Source organism: Rhinolophus sinicus, linkage group LG09, assembly GCF_036562045.2.
Source record: "Rhinolophus sinicus isolate RSC01 linkage group LG09, ASM3656204v1, whole genome shotgun sequence".
Lineage (NCBI taxonomy): Eukaryota > Metazoa > Chordata > Mammalia > Chiroptera > Rhinolophidae > Rhinolophus > Rhinolophus sinicus.
In genome coordinates this window covers 60,328,394-60,356,303 of record NC_133758.1, presented here as the reverse complement: position 1 = coordinate 60,356,303, position 27,910 = coordinate 60,328,394, and the positions used below count along the sequence as shown (strand labels likewise).

The 27,910-nt window shown below is 37.4% G+C and overlaps 1 protein-coding gene across 1 annotated transcript in view; it reads left to right on the top strand.

The window, feature by feature from the left end:
• HECW1 (HECT, C2 and WW domain containing E3 ubiquitin protein ligase 1) overlaps nt 1-27,910 on the top strand; it is a 507,225-nt gene that overhangs the window by 342,543 nt on the left and 136,772 nt on the right. The window contains exons 5-6 of the mRNA XM_074339744.1: nt 713-788; nt 21,113-21,282. Of these exons, the coding sequence (XP_074195845.1) occupies nt 713-788; nt 21,113-21,282 (246 nt within the window). The remainder of the gene's footprint in view (nt 1-712; nt 789-21,112; nt 21,283-27,910) is intronic.

The window sequence follows — 27,910 nt, the reverse complement described above, 5'->3', positions numbered from 1 at the left end:
GGAAATGATTCTTACCTAAAAGAGAATGAAAGCAAGGACTTTAGCTATTTTGATTAACCCATTAACAGACATATATTGAACAATGATGGAAAATAAAGCATTTTAATCACCTGGTTTGCAGATATTTACTAGACTATAGATAACCTATGTAACAACTGTGTTCTGAAAGTTCCCAGGAAAGAAATTAAATAAATGAGACCTAGCTTCTTAATGCCATGCTCAAGTTCCTCCCAAATAAATAGAATATGCTGGAAATCCCTAGATAATAAACAGATCAGAAGAAATGGAGATACAGAAGTTTAACCTTAAACTTTGCTAAATGGAAACACATTTTAATTACAACAATAAACATCTGTTGACTAATCATTCTACTTCCTTTAAAGGGTCTGCTTTAATACTTTTTGCATATTTGAATTTAAAAAGGCATTGGTTTCATGAGTCATTATAAAGAGCCTCTAATATTATAGTAATTCTGTTTGTTGATTTCCATTTCTCTGAAGAGTAGGTCTCATCCGCACTAGCATTCCCCACTATATTACTGGGAAAAGACATTAGGTTGCTAGAAGCATGTTTAATCAATAATAGCCTAATGAAATCACAGTGTTGCTGTATTCATAGAATGTAGCTGAAGAGTAATTAAGCATGTTTATGTTGGAGTATGAGTATCTATTTCAATGCTTGTTTTGTTTGTCTCCCATTTTCCTTCATACAGATTTTTAAAAGCATTGCCCCTGATGAGACTGTCCAAGGGCAAGGAAATCGGCGGCTGATCAGCTTTTCTCTCTCAGGTATGTTTTACTCACCTGAAGGCCTTGTGGGAAGAATAAGAATGTCAACCAAAGTGAGGAGGCCCACTTCAATTTGACTCTTACCTAAAAGTTACTCAACCTCTCTGTGCCTCAATTTCTCCATCTGTAAAACAAAAATTAAAAATATCTGCTTCATTCCCCTTGCCCTCATGAGGATATTGGAGAATTCAATAAGTAATAGATGCAAAAGCACTTTTAGATGATGAGAAGAGAAGCAGTAGTAGTAGTAGCAGTAGTTGAGAGTTTTTATGAAGTGGCGGTAAGAAAAGCCTGAGGAAAGAAGCTGCTAGCAGACCCTTTGTCTAAATAAAATCTCAATTAATCCCAATGGGTAAAAGACAAAACCTGAGTTGCTCAATAATATCCATTCATGGAAAAAACAGTGTAAGCCATATAAAGTCTATAATTTAATAGTATTTAATTAACAGTTAAGAGTAATTTAGTTTTTTTGTTGTTTTTGTTTTTTGTTTGTTTGTTTGTTTGTTTTAATAATGTATGTTAACAATGGGGAAACTGTGTAAAGGGTATTGGTACTGTGCTAAGGGTCTGGCTGCCTGCCGTTTAAAAAAGTTAAAAATCGAGAAACCAGTTGGTAGAAAGAAAAGCAGGTTTATTCAGAATGCCAGCATTCTGGGAGGATGGTGGACCCCTGTCCAAAGGGCATCTCCCCATTCCTAGACTAGTGAGGAGGTTTTGTAGATACACAAGAAGAAGAACAAAGGAAAGGGGGAGATGGTCAGACAGGTCTGAGGGCTGACATCGCTTCCTGGGGTTTGGTCTGTTTTTGTTTTCTTTTGTTTTGTTTTTAATTAAAGTTTATTGGGGTGACAATTGTTAGTAAAGTTACATAGATTTTAGGTGTACAATTCTGTAATACATCATCTATAAATCCCATTGTGTGTTCACCATCCAGAGTCAGTTTTAAGATAATGTTATCTCTGGACTCCGTACTGGACCACCATGGCCTGGGGCTTTATGCATCACCAGTAAAAACTGCAAGGGGGGTTGCAAATTGGATTCCAGTGTCTGAGCACTTGAGGATTAAGAAATTATTCTTAGGATTCAGTTGATTAAATGGATTAATGAGGTACGTGTAGACTTAGGAAAGGGAACAAAATAGAGTTCCTAAGTTATTCATTGAGGGGAGAAACAAAGAGAAAATAGCTGAGTATCAGGGTGGAGCAAACTGTAAACTAGCTGTCTAACTACAAGTGGCTAGATAGCAAGCTGTAAGGTGAATCAAACTGCAAAATAACTAAATCTTACTATTGCGGAAGAATGACGAGGACGGAGAGACTCAAGCGGCACGCAGAGATCAGGGAGAACACAGCTTTATTACGCTAGCGGGCTCAGTGGGATTGTTTCCAAAGAACTGAGCACTAACTGGGGTCAGGTGCTTTGTTTTATAGGGTTAGGCCTCCAGGTTAGGGGGAAATCTGGCTGGGGTGCTGGGGAGGTCCGTCCCTAGCAACTGTGATCACTCAACATTGTTTTAACAGGGAGGCCTCTAACCATAGTGCCCACGGGAGACACCTCCGATAAGGGGATGGAGGGAGGCAGCTCCGATAAAGGGGTGGAGCTCTTGGGGGGGGGGAGCTGCAGGAAAAACCGTCCCAACATTACTATGTTATTGATTCTCTGAGTTTCAACCTTACAGTATTTTACTATCTTTGCAACTCTTCTGTAAATCTAAAATAATTTCAATATTAAAAGTATGGAGATAAATTGAGATGCTCTGGCTAAAATGCTGTACAAAGTTCAGAGCCTCCCCACATTCGAGTTCTCCCTAAGTGGTCTTTGAGGAGATGCAATGGCATAAGGTTCTCGGACTCTAGTGAGTACAGTTTGAGAAACTATTGCCTTAGTTTGTTGTAAAAAACAAATGTAGGCTATAAATATCAGAAATCTGAGATCACACTTGTGCACTGTCCTTGGAAAATGGACAGTCAACTGGGGCTTTTCATGTTTCAGTGAGCCCCAGTAAAGCAAATGTGTGTCTAAAAGTCCATTGATAAGAAGTTATGGCAAGGTTGCAGGATACATGTTAATATACAAAAAGTCAAACACTTTTCTATATACCAGCAATGAACAAGTGGAATTTGAAATTAAAAACACAATACCATTTACATTAACATCCCCAAAATGAAGTGATTATGTATACATCTAAAAAATATGTATTTAAGATCTATATCAGGAAAACTACAAAACTCTGATGTATGAAATCAATGCACTAAATAAATGGAAAGATAATTCATGTTCATGGATAGCGAGACACAGCATTGTAAAGATGTCAGTTCTTCTCAACTGAATGTATAGAATCAATGCAATCTCCATCAAAACCCCAGCAAGTCTTTTTTTTTTTTGGATATTGACGAACCTTCTAAAATTTATATAAAAAGGCAAAAGACCCAGAACAGCCAACACAATATTGAAGGAGAAGATCAATGTTGGAGGACTGACACTATCCAACTTCAAAACTTACTATAAAGCTATAGTTCAAGACAGTGTGGTATTGGTGAAAGTCTTATTATATTACCTTGTGATCACATTCTTTGGAATTTACCCAAAGGGTTTGAAAGCTTAAGTCCATAAAAGACCTACACACAGATGTTTATAGCAACTTTATTCATAACTGCTAAAACCTGGTAGCAATCAAGATTCCTTTAGTAGACAAATGGATAAATACAACCTGCACATCCAGATAATGGACTATTATTCAGTGCTAAAAAATAAATGAGCTATCAGACCATGGAATGCATATTGCTAAGTGAAAAAAAACAAAAGCCAATCTGAAAAGGCTACATACTGTATGATTTCAATATATCACATTCTTTTTTTTTTTTTTAATTTTATTTTATTAAATTTATTGGGGTGACAATTGTTAGTAAAATTACATAGATTTCAGGTGTACAATTCTGTATTACATCATCTATAAATCCCATTGTGTGTTCATCACCCAGAGTCAGTTCTCCTTCCATCACCATATATTCGATCCCCCTTACCCTCATCTCCCACCCCCACCCCCGCCCTCTTACCCTCTGGCAACCACTAAACTATTGTCTGTGTCTATGAGTTTCTGTTTCTCATTTGTTTGTCTTGTTCTTTTGTTGTTTTTGGTTTATATACCACATATCAGTGAAATCACATGGTTCTCTGCTTTTTCTGTCTGACTTGTTTCGCTCGGCATTACTATCTCAAGATCCAACCATGTTGTCACAAATTGTCCTATTGCATCTTTTCTTACTGCCAAATAGTATTCCATTGTGTATATATACCACAACTTCTTTATCCATTCATCTATCGAAGGACATTTTGGTTGTTTCCATGTCTCGGCCACTGTAAATAAAGCTGAAATGAACCTTAGAGCACACATGTCTTTATGTATAAATGTTTTCAGAATTTTGGGTAGATACCCAGGAGAGGGATTGCTGGGTCATAGGGTAATTCTATTTGTAATTTTTTGAGGAACCACCACACTGCCTTCCATAGCGGCTGCAACAGTCTGCATTCCCACCAACAGTGTATGAGGGTTCCTTTTTCTCCTCAGCATGTTCAATACTTGTTACTATTTGTCTTGTTGATGATAGTCATTCTAACTGGGGTGAGGTGAAATCTAATTATGGTTTTTATTTGCATTTCTCCGATGGGTAGTGATGTTGAGCATTTTATCATCTGTTTATTTGCCATTTGTATATCCTCTTTGGAGAAATGTATCTTCAGGTCCGCTGCCGATTTTTCAAGTGGGTTGTTTGTTTTTTTGTTGTTGAGTTGCATGAGTTCTTTGCATATTTTAGATATTAGCCCCTTATTGGAGGCACTGTTTGCAAAAATCTACCATTCAGTTGGTTGCCTCTTAATTTTGTCGATGGTTTCTTTTGCTGTGCAGAAGCTTTTTAGTTTGACATAGTCCCATTCATTTACTTTAGCTTATACTTCCCTAGCCATTGGAGTCAAATTCATGAAATGCTCTTTGAACCCAACGTCCATAAGTTTACTACCTATGTTTTCTTCTATGCAGTTTATTGTTTCAGGTCTTATGCTTAGGTCTTTGATCCATTTTGAATTAATTTTGGTACATTGTGACAGACAGCAGTCCAGTTTCATTCTTTTGCATGTGGCTATCCAATTCTCCCAGCACCATTTATTGAAGAGGCTGTCTTTTCTCCATTGTATGTTTTTAGCTTCTTTGTCAAAAATTATCTGTCCATATTTATGTGGTTTTATTTCTGGGTTCTCAATTCTATTCCATTTGTCTATGTGTCCGTTTTTCTGCCAATACCATGCTGTTTTGATTATTGTTGCCTTGTAGTACAAGCTAAAGTCTGGGAGTGTGATACCTCCAGCATTGTATTTTTTCTTATGATTGCTTTGGCTGTTCAGAGTCTTTTGTGGTTCCAAACAAATCTGATGATGTATTTTTTTGTTCTATTTCTTTAAAAAATACCATTGGGATTTTGATGGGAATTGCATTAATTCTGTATATAATTCTGTATAGTTAATATGGCCATTTTAACTATGTTGCTTCTTCCAATACATCAGCACAAAATGTCTCTCCATTTCTTTGTCTCTTCTTCAATTTCTTTAAAAAATGTCTTATAGTTTTCAGCATATAGGTCTCTCATACCCTTGGTTAAGTTTATTCCTAGGTATTTTATTCTTTTTGCTGCAATTGCAAAAGGAATTGTTCTTTTTAATTCTTTTTCTGAGATTTCATTGTTAGTATATAGGAAAGCAATGGACTTTTGTACATTGATTTTGTAGCCAGCAACTTTACTGTATTCGTTGATTGTTTCTAATAGCTTTTTGGTGGAGTCCTTAGGGTTTTCTATATATAGCATCATGTCATCTGCAAAGAGTGACAATTTAACTTCTTCATTCCCCACTTGGATGCCTTTTATTTGTTTCTCTTGCCTGATTGCTCTGGCAAGGACTTGCAACACTATGTTGAAAAGCAGAGGTGATAGGAGACAGCCCTGTCGTGTTCCTGAACATAGAGCAAAGGGCTTCAGTTTTTCTCCATTAATTATGAGATTAGCAGAGGGCTTGTCATATATGGCCTTTATTATGTTAAGGTATTTTCCTCTACACCTATTTTATAAAGTGTTTTAATCAGAAATGAATGTTGTATCTTGTCAAAAGCTTTTTCTGCATCAATTGATATAATCATATGATTTTTGTCCTTTATTTTGTTTATGTGATGTATCACATTGATGGATTTGCGGATGTTGAACCATCCTGGTGTCCCTGGGATGAACCCTACTTGGTCGTGATGAATAATCTTTTTAATGTATTGTTGTATTCGATTTGCTAGAATTTTGTTTAGGGTTTTTGCATCTGTATTCATCAGAGACATTGGTCTGTAGTTTTCTTTTTTGGTGCTGTCCTTACCAGGTTTTGATATCAAGGTAATGTTGGCCTCATAAAATGAGTTAGGGAGTACTGTCTCTTCTTCAATTTTTTGGAGAGTTTGAGCAGGATTGGTATTAGATCCTCTTTGAAGATTTGGTAGAATTCACTAGTGAAGCCATCGGGTCCCGGACTTTTGCTTTTGGGAAGGTTTTGGATGACTGATTCAATTTCGTTACTGGTGATTGGTCTGTTTAGATTTTCCAATTATTCACGGTTCAGCCTTGCAAGGCTATATGTTTCTAAGAACTTGTCCATTTCTTCTAGGTTACTGAATTTGGTGGCATATAGTCCTTCAAAGTATTCTTGGATGATGCTTTGTATTTCTGTGGCATCCATTATAACTTCCCCATTTTCATTTCTGTTTTTGTTTAATACTGTCTTCTCTCTTTTTATCTTAGTGAGTTTAGCCAAGGGTTTCTCAATTTTATTAAACTTTTCAAAGATCCAGCGCTTTGTCACATTGATTTTTTCTATTGTCTTTTTGTTCTTCATTTCATTTAGTTCTGCTCTGATTTTTTTTATCTCCTTTCTTCTGCTGACCTGGGGTTTCATTTCTTCTTCTTTTTCTAGTTCTTTAAGGTGTAACATGAGGTTTTTTATTTGGGAGTTTTCTTGTTTCTTGAGATAGACCTGTAATGATATAAATTTCCCTCTTATAACTGCTTTAGCTGCATCTGCAAAATTTTGGTAGGATGTATTTTCATTGTCATTTGTTTCTATGTACCTTTTGATCTCTCCTCTAACTTCTTCTTTGACCCAGTCGTTCTTTAAAAGTATGTTGTTTTGTCTCCATGTATTTGTGTTTTTTCCTGCTTTCTTTTTACAGTTGGCATCCAATTTCAAAGCCTTGTGATCAGAGAATATCCATGGTATGATTTCAATCTTCTTAAATTTGCTGAGGTTGGTTTTATGTCCCAATATATGGTCTATCCTTGAGAATGTTCCATGTACACTAGAAAAAAATGCATAGTCTGATGTTTGAGGATGAAGTGCTCTATAAATGTCAATTATGTCCATTTCATCTCATGTGTCATTTAGGGCTGCTATTTAGTTATTTATTTTCTGTTTGGGTGATCTATCCATCGCTGTCAATGATGTATTTAGGTCCCATAGTATAATTGTGTTTTGGTCAATTTCTCCTTAGTTCTGTTAGTAATTGCTTGGTATGTGTCGGTGCTCCCTGATTGGGGGCATAAATATTGATGACTGTTGTGTCTTCTTGTTGTATAGTCTCCTTTACCATTATGAAATGTCCATCTTTATCTCTTGTTACCTTTTTCACCCTGAAGTCTGTTTCATCTGATATCATTATGGCTACACCTGATTTTCTCTGGATACCACTTCCTTGGGGTATCAATTTCCTACCGTTCACTTTGAGTCTATGCTTGTCCTTGTAGCTGAGATGTGTCTCTTGGAGACAGCATATGGTTGGGTTTAGTTTTTTGATCCAATCTGCTACTCTATGTCTTTTTATTGGTGAGTTCAGTCCATTTACATTTAGGGTGATTATTGATATGTGATGATTTTCTATCATTTTATCTTTACTTTTCTGGTAAGGCTGTGTCTACATTGTTTCTTTCCCTTTTTGTTGTTGTCTATTACTTCTGTGTGGTGATATTCTATGATGTTTCCCTTTGTTTCTTCTTTTATTACTGTATACATTTCAATTCTGGATTTCTTTTTTTGATTTTTTTTTTAGTGTTTGCCATTAAGTTTATGTAAAAGAAAGTATGATATTTAGAGTGTTCCATTTTCTTTAGCATGCCTGCTTTCTCCATTCCCATATTCCGGTTCAGGCCTTTACTCTCCCCCTTTTAATGTTTTGGTTGCCACCAATTGTCCCTGTTGATCGAGGTCAAATAGCCTCCTTTAATATTTCTTGCAGTGCAGGTCGTGTATTAGAAAATTCCCTCAGCTTCTGTATGTCTGGAAAGGTCTTTATTTCTCCTTCATATGTAAAGGATGTCTTTGCTGGGTATATTATTCTTGGCTCATAATTTCTCTCTTTCAATAGTTTGAATATTTGGTTTCACTCCCTCCTGGCTTGTAGAGTTTCTGCTGAAAAATCTGATGATAATCTAATGGGCTTTCTTTTGTAGGTTACCGTCTTCATTTCCCTGGCTGCCTTGAGGATTCTTTCTTTGTCATTGATTTTAGACAACTTCATTACAGTGTGCCTTGGAGAAGGCCTGTTGGGGTTGAGGTAATTAGGTGTTCTATTTGTTTCTTGGATTCAAGGTTCCAGCTCTTTCCACAATTTTGTGAAGTTCTCATTGAGTATTTGTTTGAATAAACTATCTGTTCCCTTCTCCATTTCTTCCCCTTCTGGTATGCCTATTATTCTCATTAGTCTTTCTGATGGAGTCAGAAAGTTCTTGTAGAGTTCTTTCATTTCTTTTAAGTCTCAAGTCTCTCTCTTCTTCCATCCATGTCATTTCCAGATTTCTATCTTCGATGTCACTGATTCTTTCCTCCATCTGAGCAACTCTATTACGTAAGCTGGCCATATCATTCTTCATTTCTCCTATTAAATTCTTAATCTTCAGAAATTCTATTATTTTTTTTTTACATTTCAATCTCTTTGGTAAAATGTTTGTGTTGTTCTTTGATTTTTTTTCTGAGTTCATTAAACTTCCTTTCTGTGTTTTCTTGCATCTCGTTGAGTTTTTCAGTACTGCAATCTTGAATTCTCTGTCTTTTAAGTCACATATTTCCATATCTTTAAGTTCATTTCTGGAGACTTAATTTTCTTTCTGAGCTGTCTTGATGCCTTGGTTATTCATGGCAGTTAATGATTTATTATTTCTCTTCCTAGACATCTACATGAGTGGCTTCTGCAACAGGTTGATAGGAAGAGGTCTTTCTTTTGTTTTCCAGTAAGTTTTTGTAGAGTGTTTTATTTATTTTCTCTCCGACTTCAGCCTTTTTCTCTCTCTCACACTGTAGTGTTATGTTTTCTTTGCAGTATTCTAGCTTTTCACACAGTAGGGAGATTCCTCTGAAGGTGGGCTTCTCCTCTGTCAACAGTTCGCCTAGGTCATAGGTCGCCGCATCCGTGTGTGGATGCAGAGAGCTTTTGAAGTTCCAAAGCTCTACCTGCCCCACATTCAGAGCCCGTGTGTTTCAGCAGTTCTGTTTGCTTTTGCAGGGATCTGCCCAGATAGGTGGGGCATGGGCGGGGTGGGTTGTGAGAGGTGACCCAGAGCAATGGCAGTGACCAGCACCAGAGCCGGTTCTGCTTCCACAGCAACCTCCCTTTTGCCGGAAGTATTTGGGCTGCGAATCTTTGTCTGTGGACCAGAGTTCTCAGAGCTGCAAATATTCTGTTCTTTTAATCTGACACTGCTACTGTTCCGCTTCTAGCACTGGGCAGGTGGGGGTGGGGCGAGCTCTGGGAGGGTAGGGAGGGGGCGGCTAGTCTCAGTGCCTAAGGCTTCCGTTCTCTGTGCAGTGAGGGCTTAAACCACCATTTTCAGCCTTCTTCCCTCAGTCTTTGCTCCAAGGTCTCTGGCGTGAGCGTTGGGTTCAGCTGTGTTATATGCTGCCCCCTCAGCCCTTGGGCCATAAGCGGAGCCCTAGCAGTCCGAGTTCTTCCCTCTCCCGCAGCCGCAGTAGTTCCGGGCTTCAGCAATCTCAGAGCACTGAGCTAGGTCTGCCTCCTGCGTCTGTGCAGCCCTGTCTCCGCACTTCTCCCTTCTCTCCTCCCCTGCTGGCACAATTATATATGTTACATAATATATATTATATATGTTACATTTTATACACACACACACACACACACATATATATATGTATAGTGTTGATTCACTATGTCTATCTAGGAAAACAGAATAAATACTGCTTAAAGTATCCTAATAAATTTAATTCCTCAAAGAAAGACAAGATAAAAATATCAGCAAATCTATAACTAAGCAAACCTACAAAGTATCAAAAACTTGACTAGAAGTGCCAATTATCTCTAAGTGTAAAAACAAAGATAAGAATTGCAACAGTAAATTTAAAAAAAAAAAAAAAAACTGTTGCAACAGTAGCTAGTTAGATGACCCAGCTAACTAAAGAGGACAAATACTAGGACTCCACAATCTATTCATGGATAAATAGCAACCATTTTGACTTGAAGAATGTGTAGAGAAAATATTCTACCTCTTAAAAAAGTTGAAGGACATAACACTCAAGAGAAGACGAAATAGTTTATTGACAGATATCTATTGAAGAGAAGTAAAGCATTTACTCCTCTGTTTGTACTCTCAGTAAAATATAGGAAAGTGTAGGACCTATTAAGTAAATCTAAGATGAGGAAAATAAGGGAGTTCTTTATAGCTGGCAAAAATAAAAACTTAGAAAGCCAAGTGTATTTGTTTCCAATTGCTGCTGTAACAAATTACTACAAAGTTAATGACTTAACACAAATGTATTTGTGCAGTTCTGGAAGTCAGAAGTCCAAAATGAATCTTACGGGACTAAAATCAAGGTGTCAGCAGGAATGGTTCCTTCCTGGGGTCTCCAGAGATGAATTCATTCCTTTTCTCTTTCAGGTTCTAGAGTTTGCATACATTTTGTAACTCATGGCTGCATCACTCCGATCTCTGCTTCATTGTCACATCAATTTTTCCTCTCTTTGCGCTTTCTACCTCCACTTTAGGACTCTTACATTTTCACTGGGTCCACCTGGATAATCCAGAATATCTCAGTCAAGATCCTTACACTTACCACATCTGCAAAGTCCCTTTTAATGTACGATGTAATGTGACATATACACAGGTTCCAGCGACTAGGTTGTGGTCATCTTTGGGGGTGGGGGGTGCGTTTTACTGCTTATCATAATCAAGGAGAAATTTATAGTAATTCTAAAAAGTACAATCATAGAATTAAAAGTGAGTTTTAGAAAGCAGTGAAAAACACAATCACCACTATAGAATTACAATCAGTGATCTAGTAGACTGACTTAAGAGTCTCTCCCAGAATGCATAGATGAAGGGCAAAATACAAAGGATGAGGGAAAAAAGATGTATGACGCATACAGCACCAACACATACATAATTGGTATTTTTGATGAAGCAATCAGAACAGACTGAATAGAAACAATTGTAGGAGAAACTTTCTTGAGCTGAAGATAATTTTGAATATTCAAATTAGACAATCAGGTACTAAGGAAAAAATCTATATGGAGATTATATATACAGTAAAGTCTCAACTATGCAAAGAAAAATACTGGAATATAATAAGAAAAAAGTCTGGTAATGGTTGTCACTCTATGGTTCAATTTGAAATAATCTTAAATTTCTGTCTGTTTCTTTTCCTTCTGTACTTAAAAATTGTACAATAATGTGCATTATGTTCAATGGTATAAAAATGTGTATTATGCTTATCATTAGAACAGAAAACTAATACAGGCAAAAATAGGAGAAAATTATTCTCTCATTAATGTTCTTATTTCTATAAGAACACATAAAACTCTGTGTGTTCTTATAGAAATCCATTCCAACAATTTTATAGTTAAAGAAATTGGGACCTGAAAGAGTTAAATCAATTTCATCAAGTTACAAAGTTCAATAGTGAGTGTTCTAGAATTAAATCAGTGAATACTGACTCCCTGTCCAGTGCACTTTTAAGTATACTACTTGTTGCAGCAGTTTTCAAACACTTTTACTCCATGAAACAGATATTTTAATAAGATCCAAATTGAACTTAACTGTGTAAGCCTTTATAAAGAAAAGTATAAAAGTTTACTGAAGGACATGAAAGAAGACCTGAAAAAAATGAAGAAACATATGTTCTTGAATGAGAAGTATTATAAAGTTACCAATTCTTCTGAAATTAATCTATAAATGCACTGGAATTCCAATTAAAATCCCAATCATTTGGAGGAGGATTTGTTTTAGTAAGATTAAACTGGGAAAATAACTGTGTGGGTGATAAATTGAAATATTTTCTATTAAAAAAAGAGGACATTGAAGACTGACTAAATTTATCAGATATCAAACATAGGATACAGACATGTTGATGGGGATATAGACAAGTTGTTTGATAGAACAGAATACAGTATTAAAAAAAGGACTCATTTATACTTGAGAGTTCAACCTATGCCAGCATTGACATTTTTATTAAAAGGTAATATAACATATTGGTTAAAAGCACAGATTGAGAATCAAAGAGACAGGTTGAAATTTCGTTTCTGATATTTACCAGTTCTGACAACCTCATCAAGTTACTTAACTCATATGCTTCCACTTTCTTTTCCTCAAATTAGGAATGTAATATCTAACTTATAGAGTTTATGGTTAGAATTAAATCAGATAATGTATTTTAAGGTCATTGAATGATTCCAAGAATTTAGTAACTAGCCAAGAAATAGTCAGTGGCAGTGGTAGACCTGATGCAGGTGATGGCAGTCATATTATTAATATTTTTATGATGAATAAATCCATATGCCTGTCACACTCTGGGTAGGGTCCCTAACACCACAGGAGATTTAATAATTCACTGGAACTCAGCATATAATCGTACTCATGGCTATGCTTTATTACATTGAAAGGCTACAAAGCAAAATAAACAAAGGGAAACAGTGCATGGGGTGAAGTCTGAAGGAAATCAGGGCTAGCTTCCATGGATCATCTCCTAGTGGTCACACAGCATGTGCTTGTTTACCCCAGTAACAAGTTGTGACAAGACATATGAGATGTTACATACCAGGGAAGCTCATTACACACTCAGTGCCAACGTTTTCAGTGGGGGTGGTCACATAGGCACCTCTGCCTAGCAAGTATTGAAAAATTCCAGAGAAAACAGGAGGAAAAATGGTGGCGTGAGGTGAGCCTCTGTAAAGCTCCCTTAAAATTTACAACGAATCGAACAACAAAAACTCCACAAAGGACTCCCTGCAGAGCAGACAGGCAAGACGAAGAGGCCCACTACTGAAATCACCTACAGGTGGGAGATTCGCATGAGTGGGGGGAGGAGAAAACGGAGAAGTGCGGGGAGACACAGCCGCGCGGGCGCAGGACGCAGACAGCTCAGTGCACCGAGCTCGCTGCTTCCTGGAACTACCACAGCTGCGGGAGAGGGAAGAACTCGGACTGCTAGGGCTCCGCTTATGGCCCACAGGGCTGAGGGGACACCATATAACACGGCTGAACCCAACGCTCACGGCAGAGACCTCGGAGAAAAGACTGAGGGAAGAAGGCTGAAAACGGTGGTTTAAACCCTCACTGCCGAGCAGAGAACAGAAGCCTTAGGAACTGAGACTAGCCGCCCCCTCCTTACCCTCCCAGAGCTCGCCCCGCCCCCACCAGCCCGGTGCTAGAAGCAGAACAGTAGCAGTGTCAGATCAAAAGAACAGAATATTTGCTACTCTGAGAACTGTGGACCAGAGACACAAATTCGCAGCCCAGCGTGTTCCGGCAAAGGGGAGGGAGCTGTGGAAGCAGGACCGGCTGTGGTGGCGGTCGCCGCCATTGCTCTGGGTCACCTCTCACAACTCACCCCGCCCCTGGCCCCACCTTCTGGGCGGATCCCTGCAGGAGTAAACAGAACTGCTGAAACATATGGGCTCTGAATCTGGAGCTGGAAGAGCTTTGGAACATCAAAAGCTGTCCGCATACCCACCGGGACATTGCGCCCTGTGACCTAGATGAACTATTAACAGAGGAGAAGCCCGTCTCCCATGGAATCCCCCCATTGTGTGAGAAGCTGGAATAGTGCAGAGAAAACATAGCACTACTGTGTGGGAGAAGAAAAATAAGCTGGAGTCGGAGAAATAATAAAACATTCTACCAACAAGTACTGGAAAACAAAAGAAAGACCGCTTCCAGAAGCCACTCCTGTAGATGTCTAGGAAGAGAAATAGTAAACCAGTAATTGCCATGAATAACCAAGGCAACAAGATAGCTCAGAAAAAAAGTGAAAAATCTCCAGAAAAGGCACATAAGATACAGAAATATGTGACTTAAATGACAGAGAATTCAAGATTGCAGTTCTGAAAAAACTCAACGAGATGCAAGAAAACACAGATAGGCAGTTAAAGGAACTCAGAAACACAATCAAAGAACAGCATGAACATTTGACAAAAGAGATTGAAATTTTAAAAAAGAACCAAATAGGATTTATGGAGATTAAGAACTCAATAGAAGAAATTAAGAATGAAATAACCAGCTTAGGTAGTAGAGTTGACAAGATGGAGGAAAGAATCAGTGACATCGAAGATAGAAACCTGGAAATTACACAGATGGAAGAAGAAAGAGACTTGAGACTTAAAAGAAATGAAAGAACTCTACAAGAACTTTCTGACTCCATCAGAAAGAGCAATACAAGAATAATGGGCATACCAGAAGGAGAAAAGAGAGAAGGGAACAGAGAATATATTCAAACAAATTGTCGATGAGAACTCTCCAAACTTGTGGACAGAACTGGACCCTCGAATCCAAGAAGCAAATAGAACACCTAATTACCTCAATCCCAGCAGGCCTTCTCCAAGGCACATTGTATTGAAGCTGTGTAAAATCAATGACAAAGAAAGAATACTCAAGGCAGCCAGGGAAAAGAAGACGGTAACTTACAAAGGAAAGCCCATTAGATTATCATCAGATTTTTCAGCACAAACTCTACAAGCCAGGAGGGAGTGAAACCAAATATTCAAACTATTGCAAGAGAGAACTCATGAGCCAAGAATAATATATCCAGCAAAGATATCCTTTAGATATGAAGGAGGAATAAAGACCTTTCCAGACATACAGAAGCTGAGGGAATTTTCTAATACATGACCTGCACTACAAGAAACACTAAAGGAGGCTATTCAACCACCATCAACAGGGACAATTTGTGGCAACCAAAACTCAAAAAGGGGGACAGTAAAGGTCTCAACCGGAATATGGGAATGGAGAAAGTAAGTGTGCTGAAGAAAATGGAATACTCTAAATATCAAACTTTCTTTTACATAAACTTAAGGGTAACCACTCAAAATAAATCCAGAACTGAAATATATACTGTAATAAAAGAAGAAACAGAGGGAAACATCATAGAATACCGCCACACAGAAGTAATAGACAACAACTAAAAGACAAAGAAACAATGGAGACACAGCCTTACCAGAAAACTAAAGATAGAATGACAGGAAATCCTCACATATCAATAATCACCGTAAATGTAAATGGACTGAACTCACCAATAAAAAGGCACAGAGTAGCAGATTGGATCAAAAAACTAAACCCAACCATATGCTGTCTCCAAGAGACACATCTCAGCTACAAGAACAAGCATAGACTCAAAGTGAAAGGGTGGAAATTGACACTCCAAGCAAATGGTACCCAGAGAAAATCAGGTGTAGCCATAATGATATCAGATGAAACAGACTTCAAGGTGAAAAAGATAACAAGAGACAAAGATGGACATTTCATAATGGTGAAGGGGACTGTACAACAAGAAGACATAACAGTCATCAATATTTATGCCCCCAATCAGGGAGCACTGAAATATACCAAGCAACTACTAACAAAACTAAAGGGAGAAATTGACCAAAACACAATTATACTAGGGGACTTAAATACATCATTGACAGCTATGGATAGATCATCCAAACAGAAAATAAATAACGAAATAGCAGCCCTAAATGACACATTAGATGAAATGGACATAATTGACATTTATAGAGCACTTCATCCTAAAACATCAGACTATACATTCTTTTCTAGTGTACACAGAACATTCTCAAGGATAGACTGTATATTGGGATATAAAATCAGTCTCAGCAAATTTAAGAAGATTGAAATCATACCAAGCATATTCTCTGATCACAAGGCTTTGAAATTTGATATCAACTGCAAAAAGAAACCGGGAAAAAACACAAATACATGGAGATTAAACAACATACTTTTAAAAAACGACTGGGTCAAAGAAGAAGTTAGAGGAGAGATCAAAAGGTACATAGAAACTAATGACAATGAAAATACATCCTACCAAAATTTTTGGAATGCAGCGAAAGCAGTTTTAAGAGGGAAATTTATCTCATTACAGGCCTATCTCAAGAAACAAGAAAACTCCCAAATAAATAACCTCATGTTACACCTTAAAGAACTAGAAAAAGAAGAACAAGTAAAACTTAAGGTCAGCAGAAGAAAGGAAATAACAAATATTAGAGCAGAACTAAATGAAATAGAGAACAAAAAGACAATAGAAAAAATAATGTGAGAAAGAGCTGGTTCTTTGAAAAGATTAACAAAATAGACAAACCCTTGGCTAGACTCACTAAGATAAAAAGAGAGAAGACAGTATTAAACAAAATCAGAAACTAAAACGGGGACATTATCACGGACACCACAGAAATACAAAGGATTATCCAAGAATACTATGAAGGACTATATGCCACCAAATTCAATAACCTAGAAGAAATGGACAAGTTCTTAGAAACATATAGCCTTGCAAGGCTGAACCGTGAATAACTGGAAAATCTAAACAGACCAATCACCAGTAACGAAATTGAATCAGTCATCCAAAACCTTCCCAAAAGCAAAAGTCCGGGACTCGATGGCTTCACTAGTGAATTCTACCAAATCTTCAAAGAGGATCTAATACCAATCCTGCTCAAACTCTCCAAAAAATTTAAGAAGAGACAGTACTCCCTAACTCATTTTATGAGGCCAACATTAGCCTGATACCAAAACCTGGTAAGGTCAGCACAAAAAAAGAAAACTGCAGACCAATATCTCTGATGAATACCGATGCAAAATTCCTAAATAAAATTCTATTGTTGTTTTTGGTTTATATATGACAAATCAGTGAAATCACATGGTTCTCTGCTTTTTCTGTCTGACTTATTTCGCTCAGTATATAAACAAAAAACAACAAAAGAACAAGGCAAACAAATGAGAAACAGAAACTCATAGACACAGACTATAGTTTAGTGGTTACCAGAGATTAAGGGGGTGGGGGAGTGGGAGATGAGGGTAAGGGGGTTGAAATATATGGTGATGGAAGGAGAATTGACTCTGGGTGGTGAACACACAATGGGATTTGTAGATGATGTAATACAGAATTGTACACCTGAACTCTATGTAATTTTACTAACAATTGTCACCCCAGTAAATTAAAAAACAATTCTAGCAAATCGAATACAACAATGTATTAAAAAGATTATTCATCACGACCAAGTGGGGTTCATCCCCGGGGCACAAGGATGGTTCAACATACGCAAATCCATCAATGTGATACATCACATAAACAAAATAGAGGACAAAAATCATATGATTATATCAATTGATGCAGAAAAAGCATTTGACAAGATACAACATCCATTTATGATTAAAACACTTAATAAAATAGGTGTAGAAGGAAAATACCTTAACATAATAAAGGCCATATTTGACAAGCCCTCTGCTAATCTCATAATTAATGGTGAAAAACTGAAGCCCTTTGCTCTACGTTCAGGAACACGACAGGGCTGTCCCCTATCACCTCTGCTTTTCAAGATAGTGTTGCAAGTCCTTGCCAGAGCAATCAGGCAAGAAAAGAAATAAAAGGCATCCAAATTGGGAATGAAGAAGTTAAATTATCACTCTTTGCAGATGTCATGATGCTATATATAGAAAACCCTAAAGACTCCACCAAAAAGCTATTAGAAACAATCAACGAATACAGTAAAGTTGCTGGCTACAAAATCAACGTATAAAAGTCCATTGCCTTCTTATATACTAACAATGAAATCTCAGAAAAAGAAATACAAAAAACAATTCCTTTTGCAATTCCAGCAAAAAGAATAACATACCTAGGAATAAACTTAACCAAGGATGTGAAAGACCTATATGCTGAAAACTGTAAGACATTTTTTAAAGTAATTGAAGAAGACACCAAGAAATGGAAAGACATTCCATGCTCATGGATTGGAAGACTCAACATAGTTAAAATGGCCATATTACCCAAAGCAATATACAGATTCAATGCAATCCCCATCAAAATCCCAATGGCATATTTTAAAGAAATAGAACAAAAAATCATCAGATTTTTTTGGAACCACAAAAGCCCGAATAGCCAAAGCAATCTTAAGAAAAAAGAACAATAATGGAGGTATCACACTTCCTGACTTTGGCTTGTACTACAGGGCTACAATAATCAAAACAGCATGGTATTAGCAGAAAAACAGACACATAGACCAATGGAATAGAATTGAGAACCCAGAAATAAAACCACATAAATATGGACAGATAATTTTTGACAAAGAAGCTAAAAACATACAATGGAGGAAAGACAGCCTCTTCAATAAATGGTGCTGGGAGAATTGGAAAGCCACATGCAAAAGAATGAAACTGGACTGCTATTTGTCACCATGTACCAAAGTTAATTCAAAATGGATCAAAGACTTAAGCATAAGACTTGACACAATAAACTGCATAGAAGAAAACATAGGTACTAAACTTATGGACCTTGGGTTCAAAGAGCATTTCATGAATTTGACTCCAAACGCTAGGGAAGTATACGCTAAAGTAAATGAATGGGACTTTGTCAAACTAAAAAGCTTCTGCACAGCAAAAGAAACCATCGACAAAATAAAGAGGCCACCAACTGAATGGGAGAAGATTTTTGCAAACAGTGCCTCCGATAAGGGGCTAATATCCAGAATATACAAGGAACTCATGCAACTCAACAACAAAAAAAACAAACAACCCAATTGAAAAATGGGCAGAGGACTTGAAGAAACATTTCTCCAAAGAGGACATACAAATGGCAAATAGACATATGAAAAAATGCTCAACATCACTAATCATCAGAGAAATGCAAATCAAAACCACAATGAGATATCACCTCACCCCAGTCAGAATGGCTATCATCAACAAGACAAATAGTAACAAGTGTTGGAGAGGCTGTGGAGAAAAAGGAACCCTCATACACTGTTGGTGGGAATGCAGACTGGTGCAGCCGTAATGGAAGGCAGTGTGGAGGTTCCTCAAAAAATTACGAATAGAATTGCCATATGACCCAGCAATCCCTCTCCTGGTATCTACCCAAAAAATCTGAAAACATTTATAGATAAAGACACGTGTGCTCCAATGTTCATTGCAGCTTTGTTTACGGTGGCCAAGACATGGAAACAACCAAAATGTCCTTCGATAGATGAATGGATAAAGAAGTTGTGGTATGTATACACAGTGGAATACTATTCGGCGGTAAGAAAAGATGATATAGGAACATTTGTGACAACATGGATGGATCTTGAGAGTGTAATGCTGAGCGAAATAAGTCAGACAGAAAAAGCAGAGAACTATGTGATTTCACTGATATGTGGTATATAAACGAAAAACAACAAAAGAACAAGACAAACAAATGAGAAACAGAAACTCATAGACACAGACAATAGTTTAGTGGTTACCAGAGGGTAAGGGGGGTGGGGGATAGGAGATTAGGGTAAGGGGGATCAAATGTATGGTGATGGAAAGAGAACTGACTCTGGGTGGTGAACACACAGTGGGATTTATAGATGATGTAATACAGAATTGTACACCTGAAATCTATGTAATTTTACTAATAATTGTCACCCCAATAAATAAAATAAAAGGAAAAAGAAAAGAGAAAAATTCCAGACTGCTAGAAGGAAAGCAAGGATTTAGCATTAATCACATCGTTTACACACATTATTTGAAATGAGGGAACACTCACAGTTTACACACACAATTCTGAAGTGAGGGAACCCTCCAGAAATCCAAGTTCCCAGACACTAGCTAAGAGCCAACCTTATAAATAGGGCTTCTAAGGAGAGAAATCTCAGGCTGCTGTGTTCACTCTTCTGCACATACTCCTGTGAGTTTTGAAAATTTCTGTGGTGCTTGTTGTACTTTCTATCCTTTTTCCCCTCGTGGCAGTTATAATACAAGACAGTAAAAATAATTTCATTATGGAAATAATCTTGAATCAACTCAAAATAACTTTTAAGTACATTTACGTGAAAACTTCTGTACTTTTTCTTTAGGAAAAATTTAATCAAACACCTCACAACTTATACTACGGTTGGGAATCAATTCAATGTATCTTTTCCTAAATTTCTTTCACTTATATATAAATGGGAATAATTTTTTTGGGGGGGATACTTCAATAATAGAAAAACCTTTTTTTATGTCTTTGACATCATAAATATATTTCCAAGAAATATAAAATTATTTTGAATTATTCCAGAATAATTATAAACCATTATCACAAATGATCTTTATTCTCTCTCTGTGTATGTCTCTCTCCAGCATAAAATTGTACAGGATCAGACAATTTCAATGAAATGGAACAGTCCAGTTTTCAAAGTTTTGCCCTCCCTGACAGCATGGTTATTCAAAATTCTCCTCACTGATATGCACTTAACTCCATGGAGGCCACGTCTTCTTTTTTCATTCTTCTACTGTCCATGTTCTTTGCTTTTTTAACCCTCCTCTTTCTCTTTATTTCTTCCAATTCTCTCTTGTTCAGTGAAGACCATATTTACTTTGAGACTACAACCCTTGTTTTTCTTATGTCTCCACTTTACAGAGGAATTTCCGCCTAGATCCATCAGATTTTCAAAGTTGGATTTCCTCCCTCAGTGTCCACCCAAGTTTTCTGAGGTGACTCTCAGACCCTCACTCAAACCCATGATCTTAGCCTGCCTGAAGAATGCTGAAGTCCAGTCCAGTAAGGACCAATGGTCCTCTCTTGAAAAGCATAATGCCAGTTGTACTGATTTATTACAAAGATTTCTCACCAAAATTATTTAATACATGCCAGTGAATGTTCCATATAGTGGGTCCATGTTTAAAATGAGGTGGAAATAGTCCAAAGATTTAACGCTTTTTCCATGTTTTAGATGGACTTTTCTCCTTGTGAAAGGCCTGATAGGATTTTCAACCTCACTAAAACACATTTAAATTAAAATGTCTTTTATTTTATAGATTTCCAGGCCATGGGGTTGAAGAAAGGGATGTTTTTCAACCCAGATCCTTACCTGAAGATTTCCATTCAGCCTGGGAAGCACAGTATCTTCCCTGCCCTCTCACACCACGGACAGGAGAGGAGATCTAAGATCATAGGCAACACGGTAAACCCCATCTGGCAGGCCGAGGTGAGTGCCGTGGGCTCTGAGAGGAAGCCTACGAAACCAAGTGAAATGGCTGAGCACGAAGCAGCTCGTGTGCTGTCCCTCCTTTCTTGGAGCCCCATACTCTGCTGATAAGTTCATGGCTGTCTTGGTCTTAGAAGGGAGCCATGTTCTCTATGGGTTGCAACTCTCAGGGTTCTTGATAGAGTCACTCAAAGCAGTACCAGGAAACCATTCACTGCAGGGCACTCAGTAGCCATATAGTAGTAGCCTCTTCATTTGTTTCTAAACCTGTGCCTGAAAGTGGGACAGCCTTTTGCTCTGCCTTCGTGTGGGAGAAGGAGGAAATATGTTTTGATCTGAGCATTCTCACTCTTTTCATGTATGTGGTCTTTAAGCAAATGTGCCATGTTTTAAATGTTTTCCTCTGGACTAGTGCCAGAGATTCTAAAACTGTCAGCTTCCTGGGACAGATAAATCAATAACGCTAGAATAACCTGGGGCTTACATATTGCTTGATTTAAACAGACATGAAGCTTAATTGTTCATCCCATTGTCCTGGTTTGCACAGTGCTAGGCAACTTGCTAAAGTATTGAATAGTTTGTTTTGTCAATGAAGGCCCTTCTCCACTCCTAAATGGGTCTTCTCCACCAACTGGAGCTAAAAGTTTTTTCAGCTAAGCCACGTGTCAGTCTCAGCCTCACAGTGGCTAAGTCCTTTTCTAGAGAGCAAGTAAGAAGTTGTCACAACCACTTTGGCTGCCTAATTTGCTCTCTTTAGCTTGAGGGTATCACCTGAAAACTGTATAAGGAGCAGGGAGGCTTGGGGCATGGGCATGGCAACAATCTAACGTGTAAAAGTGCAGCTTTGCAAACACGCAAATCGAGGTTCCAATCCCAGAATGGCCAGTCACTAGTTGTGTAACTTGGAGACGTCAGTTCTCCTCAATCTGAGCCTCATATTACCTTCACCAGGCTGTTAAATGTACCACTGCTATTCAAGACATGTGCTATGGGCAGGATTCCTTCCTTTAGTCTTCAAAGTAGATCATCTCTGATGTAGAACCCTCAAGCATCCTTAACAAGAAAGTGTAATTAGATGATTGGGGGCAAATATTTTTCATTGTCTCTTAAATTATACCACCTATTGCCTAAGCTTAATTAGCCCCGACCCAGAAGAGCAACATGAGGGCTTTTCAGTGTACATAAGGGAAATGGAGTTTACTTAAACTTCCTACTACTTTAGTTATCAACAGATTCTAAAGCACAGATAGTACTACAAGTATGGAATAATGAATCTTACATTATTTGTTCCTTCAGTCCTGGCTGTTCTCACCAGTTATTTATGGACTCCTCAATGCATTCCTGGGGATAAAGATTCCACCAGCATTTATTATACATGAAATAAAAAGGCTTCTCTCCTCTGAAGAACTTTAGAGCAACATGTTCTAAGGTACTTAGTCATACAGGTCTTATATCTCAGAGAACATTTTTAGAATCCAGCACCATTGGGATGTTTTTTGTTCTCTATTCTATCCAGCGTGCTGCAGTTGAAGTTAGTGTTCTAAATAAGTTTCATCTCATGTCTCCCTGATGAGGCTCAGATTTTTCAAGTTAAACAGAGTACAGTGGTACCTCGGTTTTTTAATGTAATCCATTCCGGAAGACCGTTCGAGTTCTGAAAAGTTCGAAAACAGCTGACAGCTAGGCCTCAGGATCTTGCAATCAGCGGAAGCCACGTGACATGTTCGACTTCTGAGCCATGTTAGAAAACCGAAGCATTTACTTTCGGGTTGACAGCATTCGCAAACCAAATTGTTCGTCAATGGAGACATTAAAAAACCGAGGTATTACTGTATAATTAGCCATTATGTCTCACGTTTGTCTACTGGGTCCCTTCAATATCTCCAAGCTACAGTGCACTTAAAATAGGTCCCAGGCATTTGAGAGGAACTTTAAACAGCACAGGTAGCCTCAGGGCAGTTTCTAGTGCTGGGGCTGGTTATAAGTCCATATTAGACATCAATAACCAAAACATTACCTCACAGTTAACCAAACCACAAATCACTGCTCTGACAACTTGACGAGTCAAATATAGGCACAAACTCATAAGGATCAGTCTTGAGCCTGAACATTTAGAGTGTTCTTCTAGATGCCAACTGACAATATATTGTTTACCAGAGTTATCATATTTAATCACTTCAACAACATCATGAGTACATAAGAATGAGACATACTGAGCAGAGAAATTGCCAAAAACTGATTGACAGAGTAGGACAAGCAGAACAGTTTAGGCTAAAAGTCCCATTCTCTAGAGAGAAATAAAAGTGCCTGGTCAAGGACCCTGATCTCTGCAAGGTAAGCCCGTTGCTAAACGATCGCTGTAATCAGCCAACTCTAAAGAGTTTAAACCAAACTCTGGTTTAAAATAGATTGTTAACCTCAGGCCTGATTGATTAGAAATTGAGACGTACTTTAATCAGAAGTTAAGTTGCACTTTGACCTGGACAAAGTAAACAGTATCGTGAATACAAAAATTACATTTATGGAAGAAAAGTTCTCCAAAATGCAAAGCTGACACTAGCAGTGAGTGTGTGAGAATCCCTAACCAACAGCCTTGAGCCAGGACAATAATTAAAAAAAAAAAAAAGATTTTTGAAGTTCCCTGATATAGACAACCATTACATATGCACCAAATCAGCTCTTTAATTGGTTAAACCAGTTGCTGAATCCTTTTATGAAAGAAACTCATGAATGAACAGCAACTTAAAAACACAGGGGGGATTTCTCCAGAGATATGCCTCTGGTTCCCGGGTGATGCCTGAGGCCCATCCACTGAACCTAGGACTGAGAAGCACACAGTTTGATGTCCACTAGCTAAAGTATTCCTTGTACTTATCTGTTAGCATCATTTTGTACCTCTGAGGAAATAAGATAGAAGTGGAGGTTTGAGAGCAGCAGTAAAACCCAATGCCTCCTAATTTCTCATGGAGAAATAGAGAGAGCTGGGGGAGGGGTTGGCTTAGCACATCCATCTATGGAGTCAGGGTGTGCTGGAGTATTCATGTGAGCTCATGGGAGCCATGGTGGGAGTATTTACACCAAGAAAGCTGGCAAACACTACAAATCAGAGCTGGAACTAGGGAGTGCCTCTTTCATTGATTGAAATTGGTTAAGCTTATGACAGCCTATAGGGCTGATGCTAAAAATCACAGATGGGCCTACTGTTGGGGAGAACAAGTCTAAGTGGATTTTAAGCATGAAGGTTTTAGAAGAACAGAAACCAAGTATAGATGGAGCCAAAGAGGAAGATCTAGGAACCAGGAAAGACAAGGATTAAGAATGGTGGAGCAGGCAAGTGGGAGATGACCCAAGGAATTTCAGAGGTGGTATGCAATTGTCCTAGGCCTATCTACACAAACTGGCCATATTGATTTTAAAGAATGAAAAGGAAATAGTCAATTAGGTCCAAATAATAAAAATAGCCAAATTCTGTGGACTCAGTCAGCAGAAATTCCACTTCAGTGACGCCCATCTCTAACTGTGATCCCATCCTTTTGGGGGCCTTACTAACAGGTTCCCGTCTTTGCCTACATTTGTCTTGTCTTGCAAAAAGTAATGTCTATGCCCCAGTGACAGATCTCAGGTCATGTTGGGCTATAATCTAGTTAGTTTCCCAACTTTTTTTCGTGCTTTGGGCAATTAACCTGGAAAAAACCACACAAATAAATATAAACAATAGCAAATATAAACACAGCATTTTTATTAAATTTATTGGGGTAACATTGATTAATAACATTACATAAATTTCACCTGAATTTCAACTTTATAATATGACATCTGTACATTACATTGTGTGCCCACCACCCCAAATCTAGTCTTCTTCCATCACCTTGTATTTGACCCCCCCTTTACCTTCTTCATCCTTTCCCTATCCCATTCCCCCTGGTAACCACCATACCGTCGTCTGTATTTATGAGTCTGCTTTTTTACTTGTTAAACAACAGTGTTTTAAAAGTTAAAAAAATATCAGGGAAAAATCGATAGAGTTCTTGTCATATTATCAATGACTTTAATTTGCAATTTTGTAACAACTGAATTACTGTGCTTAGGCTATTGATTTCATGTACTACAAAATTATTATTATAGTGATACCATGAATAATTAGATAATCTCACATTTTCTGAGATTTTTTTTTAAAGGAGATATGTATCTTGAAAAATCTTATGGTAAACAGGCCATTAACTGTATACATCTTTGACTAAGAGATTACATTTAGGGAAGGCATTGATGGACATTAATGGATATTAGCGTATTTGTGAAAGAGACATACAGACAGAAGTAATACAGCACAAGTCCAATAATTTTCAGGCAATTGAAAAGGGATATGCAGCCCACAGATAATGTGGAAGAGTAAATGGCAACTCCATGATGGAGTTAGTAATAAGTTTTCAAACCCAGCTAATAAAACTGAAAGAATATTTGAGAAGTGGATATTTTATGTACCTGCCAACACACAAACACACACGTTCATGCATGTGCACACACACATGCATGATATCTATATATCTATATATCTATATATCATGATATATATATATATATATATATAGATGATATATAGAGAGGATATATATATAGATAGACAGATGATAGATAGATAGATAGATAATGATAGATAGATAGATTATATATAAATAGATAGATGACAGATAGATACAGAGATAGATAATCTGCTTAATTGAGCTGCCTCAATTCAATGGAGTGATATCATAATCAGTTTTAATTTATTCCAGTCACTTCATTAACTATCTCTTAATGATGTTTTGGGCTCATTCTATAGATTTATAGTCACTTTTTATTGTAAATAACCTAATCAAATATAATTTCACATTCACTTTAAATCTCTTTTCCTCCCATTCACCACAGACCAGGATTATGCTTTGAGGGTCTTGGGGTGGAAAGAAGACATACTCTGTTCTTTTTGTACCTTCCCCCCACTCCAGTACCTTTGAGAGAAATACAGTCATGGTAAGGTCATGAGCATACCCTCACCTTTTTCTCTGTAGGGATAGTGGTCCCACTATTGGGGGGGGGGGGCTAGTATGATAAAGGAAAGCGGAGAGGACCTGGCCCCAATTGTTGGCCCATCTCTTTAGACATGAGGCACTTAGTGACTTGAATTTTCCTGTGAACACACAAGTGTCAAATGTGAGGCCACACAGCATCCCATATACCCTTTAAATATTCATGTCCTTTCTTGTTTGTGAAAACACACAGAAAGCATATAACATAGCAAGATAAAATGTATTTAAATATAAGTGAGCAAAATGAAACCAGAGAAATTTTTGAGTAAAAACTAAGATGAAGTAAAGTTAGTATATAAAATGAATGTCTGAAGTCTTGCACACACTCTAGAAGAAAACTAGGAATGACTAAAGAAAAAAGGGTTACTGATCTCGAAGGAGGGAACACACAAATGCTGTTCAGCCTGGAAGACATACTTTAGTATTTTTTCATGTAAATGCTGTTTTAATTGGCAGCTAATTTTACTTAGGACTTTTGCAACTATCTATGATAATGAATGTCTTTTATTTTCATATCTTGTAGTATCCTTGTACAGTTTATATCAAAGATGTCTTATCCTCAAAAAATGATTTGGGTAACTATCTCTTTTTTTATTTTTTTATTTTCTTGAACAGTATATATAAGACAGAGATCCCAAGGAGTTCCAAGAAGTTTTGGTAAAATTTACTTATAAAGTTATTTGGTGACCTATGAAGATATTTACTTATAAATTATTTAATGGTTATTGATTTATTCAGGGTTTCTTAATAGATTTTAAAACTTATTTCTACAAAGTATCAATTATATATTTTTCTATTTATTTTCATAAAGTTTTTATTCACAAATATATACACAAAATCTACATAGATGGACCATAGATAGATAGATACATACATATATACAGGTACATACATACATATATGTATATATATATATATATGAGTACATACATACGAGGTCTGACAATTAAGTTCGCGAACTTGTTGCAATGATTTGCTAACCTTTTTTTATACCAGAGGGATTATTCGTTATGAGTTTGTACCAACTGGACAAACAGTTAACCAAGTTTACTATTTGGAAGTGCTGAAAAGGCTGTGGGAAAAAGTTAGAAGACCTGAACTTTTCGCCAACAATTCATGGCTCTTGCATCACGACAATGCACCAGCTCACATGGCACTGTCTGTGAGGGAGTTTTTAGCCAGTAAACAAATACAGTAGTACCTCGGTTTACGAACGTCTCTGTTGATGAACATTTCGGTTTATGAGCACCATAAACCTAGAAGTAAATGCTTTGGTTTTCAAACACGCCTCGGAAGTCAAACATGGTACATGGCTTCTGCTGAGTGTAAGATCCTGAGGCCTTGCTGTTGGCTGTTTTCCAACGTTTCAGAACTCAAATGGTCTTCTGGAACAGATTACATTCGAAAACTGAGGTACCACTGTAACTGTGTTGGAACACTCACCTGATGTGGCCCTCAATCACTTTTTTCTTTACCAAAAGATAAAGGAAATATTGAAAGGAAGACATTGTGATGACATTCAGGACATCAAGGGTAATACAATGACAGCTCTGATGGCCATTCCA